This window comes from Coenobita brevimanus, chromosome 115 (genome assembly GCF_032717465.1).
Source record: "Coenobita brevimanus isolate Jiangsu-jjx chromosome 115, ASM3271746v2, whole genome shotgun sequence".
In the NCBI taxonomy this organism is placed as follows: Eukaryota; Metazoa; Arthropoda; class Malacostraca; order Decapoda; family Coenobitidae; genus Coenobita; species Coenobita brevimanus.
The window spans coordinates 5,555,001-5,557,500 of record NC_137068.1 but is presented as its reverse complement, the minus strand read 5'-3'; the positions used below and the strand labels follow the sequence as shown (position 1 = coordinate 5,557,500).

The 2,500-nt window shown below is 42.8% G+C and overlaps 1 protein-coding gene across 1 annotated transcript in view; it reads right to left on the bottom strand.

Annotated features, from left to right (window-relative positions):
- LOC145418623 (uncharacterized) overlaps nucleotides 1-2,500 on the bottom strand; it is a 48,404-nt gene that overhangs the window by 24,717 nt on the left and 21,187 nt on the right. The window contains exon 2 of the mRNA XM_080286988.1: nucleotides 1,454-1,840. Coding sequence (XP_080143114.1) covers nucleotides 1,454-1,840 — 387 coding nt within the window. The remainder of the gene's footprint in view (nucleotides 1-1,453; nucleotides 1,841-2,500) is intronic.

Here is a 2,500-nt window from a genome sequence, read left to right as displayed (position 1 = left end):
TGCTATACTGTGGGTTATGTACTATGTTATACTCATGGTGTTATATTTCTTCACTCTATACTGAAAGAAGGGTGGGAATATGCGTTATACTCAGAAATATGCGTTATACTGTGTTATACTATGCTTTATATTGTGTTATACTCTGCGTTATACTTACTGTGCTTTATACTGTGTTATATTTCTCCACTGTACATTGAAAGAAGGGTGGGATATACGTTATACTCAGGAATATGTGTTATACTGTGTTATACTGTGCGTTATATTGTTATACTGTGCGTTATATTTACTGTGCGTTATAGTTTGCGTTATACTCTGCGTTATACTTACTATGTGTTATACTAATACATTATACTCTGCGTTATACTTACTATGCGTTATATTTCTCCACTCTATACTGAAAGAAGCCCAGGAAAATGCGTTATACTCAGGAATATACCTTATACTATGCGTTATATTCACTGCGTTATACTTAATATGCGCTATACTCACTTTGCCTTATACTCACTATGCGTTATATTCTGCGTTATACTATGCGTTTTACATTGCGTTATACTTACTGTGTTTTACTCTGCGTTATACTCACTATGCGTTATACTCAGCAATATGTTATACTCACTGTGTTATACTCTGTGCGTTACTCACTATACATTATACTCACAGCGTTATACTATGGGTTATACTCTATCTATCTATCTATCTATAGCCCGACGCCCTAATCCCGCAAAGGGTGGCCGCAGACAAAACGCCTCCAAGTCGCTCTGTCACCCACCATTTGACTCCCCTCCCCCCAACTCACCCCCCCTCCCTCATATACCTCTCAACTCCAGCCTCCACCTCATCCTCGGTCTACCCCTCCCTCTCCCTCCCTCCCACCTCACCTACATACACCCTCTTAGTCAGTCTTTCATACTCACTAAGCGTTATACTATACGTTATACTAATATGCGTTATACGGAACTCAGTGTTATACTCATTAATATACGCTATACTCAGTGACTATATTTTACGTCGGTTAAAGAAGCTCCCTGACACCTTTTCCTAAGCGATTTATTTTGCACTGTACTTAAATATGCGTTATACTCATTAATATGCGTTATACTCATTGCCTCGTATTCTCGCCTATTAAGGAAGCTCCCTAGCACCTTTTCCTAAGCGATTTATTTATGGTTACGCATCTGAATTATAGCTACACACCTACACCTGAATTATACACACCTGCACCTGAATTATACACATCTAGAGTACACACACACACACACACACACACACACACACACACACACACACACACACACACACACACACACACACACACACACACACACACACACACACACACACACACACACACACACACAACCTGAATTATACACACCTACACCTGAATTACACACACACACACACACACACACACACACACACACACACACACACACACCTGAATTACACACACCTGAAGGGGGTTGGCACGAGATGGCAGGCCTTGTCAATACTGGAGTTATACAGGAACTGGACGGGTAGGTTGGGGTGGTGGGTAGGGAGGTCCTGTCTCGTCGTTATATTCAGCCAGGGAAGAACCAGATCGAACTGCTGCTTTATATAATTCCCCCCTCTTACGGCCGCCAGTCTGCATTTACACCTCATGACCGGGGTTTGGCTCTGGTTATGCGGGGTCAGGCTGTCCAGGTCAATTTCCCTCAGGTCATCGATTGTGCTTGTTTCAAAGGCGTCCAGACCGCTTCGTAGCAGCTCTAGAGGCGCCTGTACGTACGCGTTCTCGCTGTCCATCACCGCCAGGATGACACACGCGATGATTAGCACTAGGATGGCCAGGAAGACGCTGGGGATGGCAAGAGGCGTGAGTGTCTATCTATCTGTCTATATATCTATCTAGTCTGTCTGTCTGTCTGTTTATCTGTCTATCTCTGTCTGTCTGTCTATCTGTCTGTCTGTCTGTCTGTCTATCTATCTATCTGTCTGTCTATCTGTCTATCTGTGTATTTGTCTGTCTATCTGTCTATATCTATCTGTCTATACCTATCTATATCTATTTATCTGTCTGTCTATCTATCTATCTATGTATCTATATATCTGTGTATGTATCTATCTATCTATCTGTCTGTCTGTCTGTCTGTCTATCTGTCTATCTATCTATCTATCTGTATCTACCTATCTATGTCTGTCTGTCTGTCTGTCTGTCTGTCTATCTATCTATCTGTATCTACCTATCTATGTCTGTCTATCCATCTATCTATATATCTACCTTTACTTATCTACCTGTCTATCTATTACCAGACGCCTTAATCCCGTTGAGGTGGTGATGTGGGTGAGAGACTGACTAGGAGAGTGTATGAGTCAGAGGAGGAGGAGGGGTAGACCAAGGTGGAGGGGGTAGAGGAGGGGGGGAGACCAAGGAGGAGGGGGAGAGGAGGAGGAGGTGTAGACCGAGGAATATTAGTACTGTAACACTGATAAGGACGATGTGGGGATTATAAGAGCG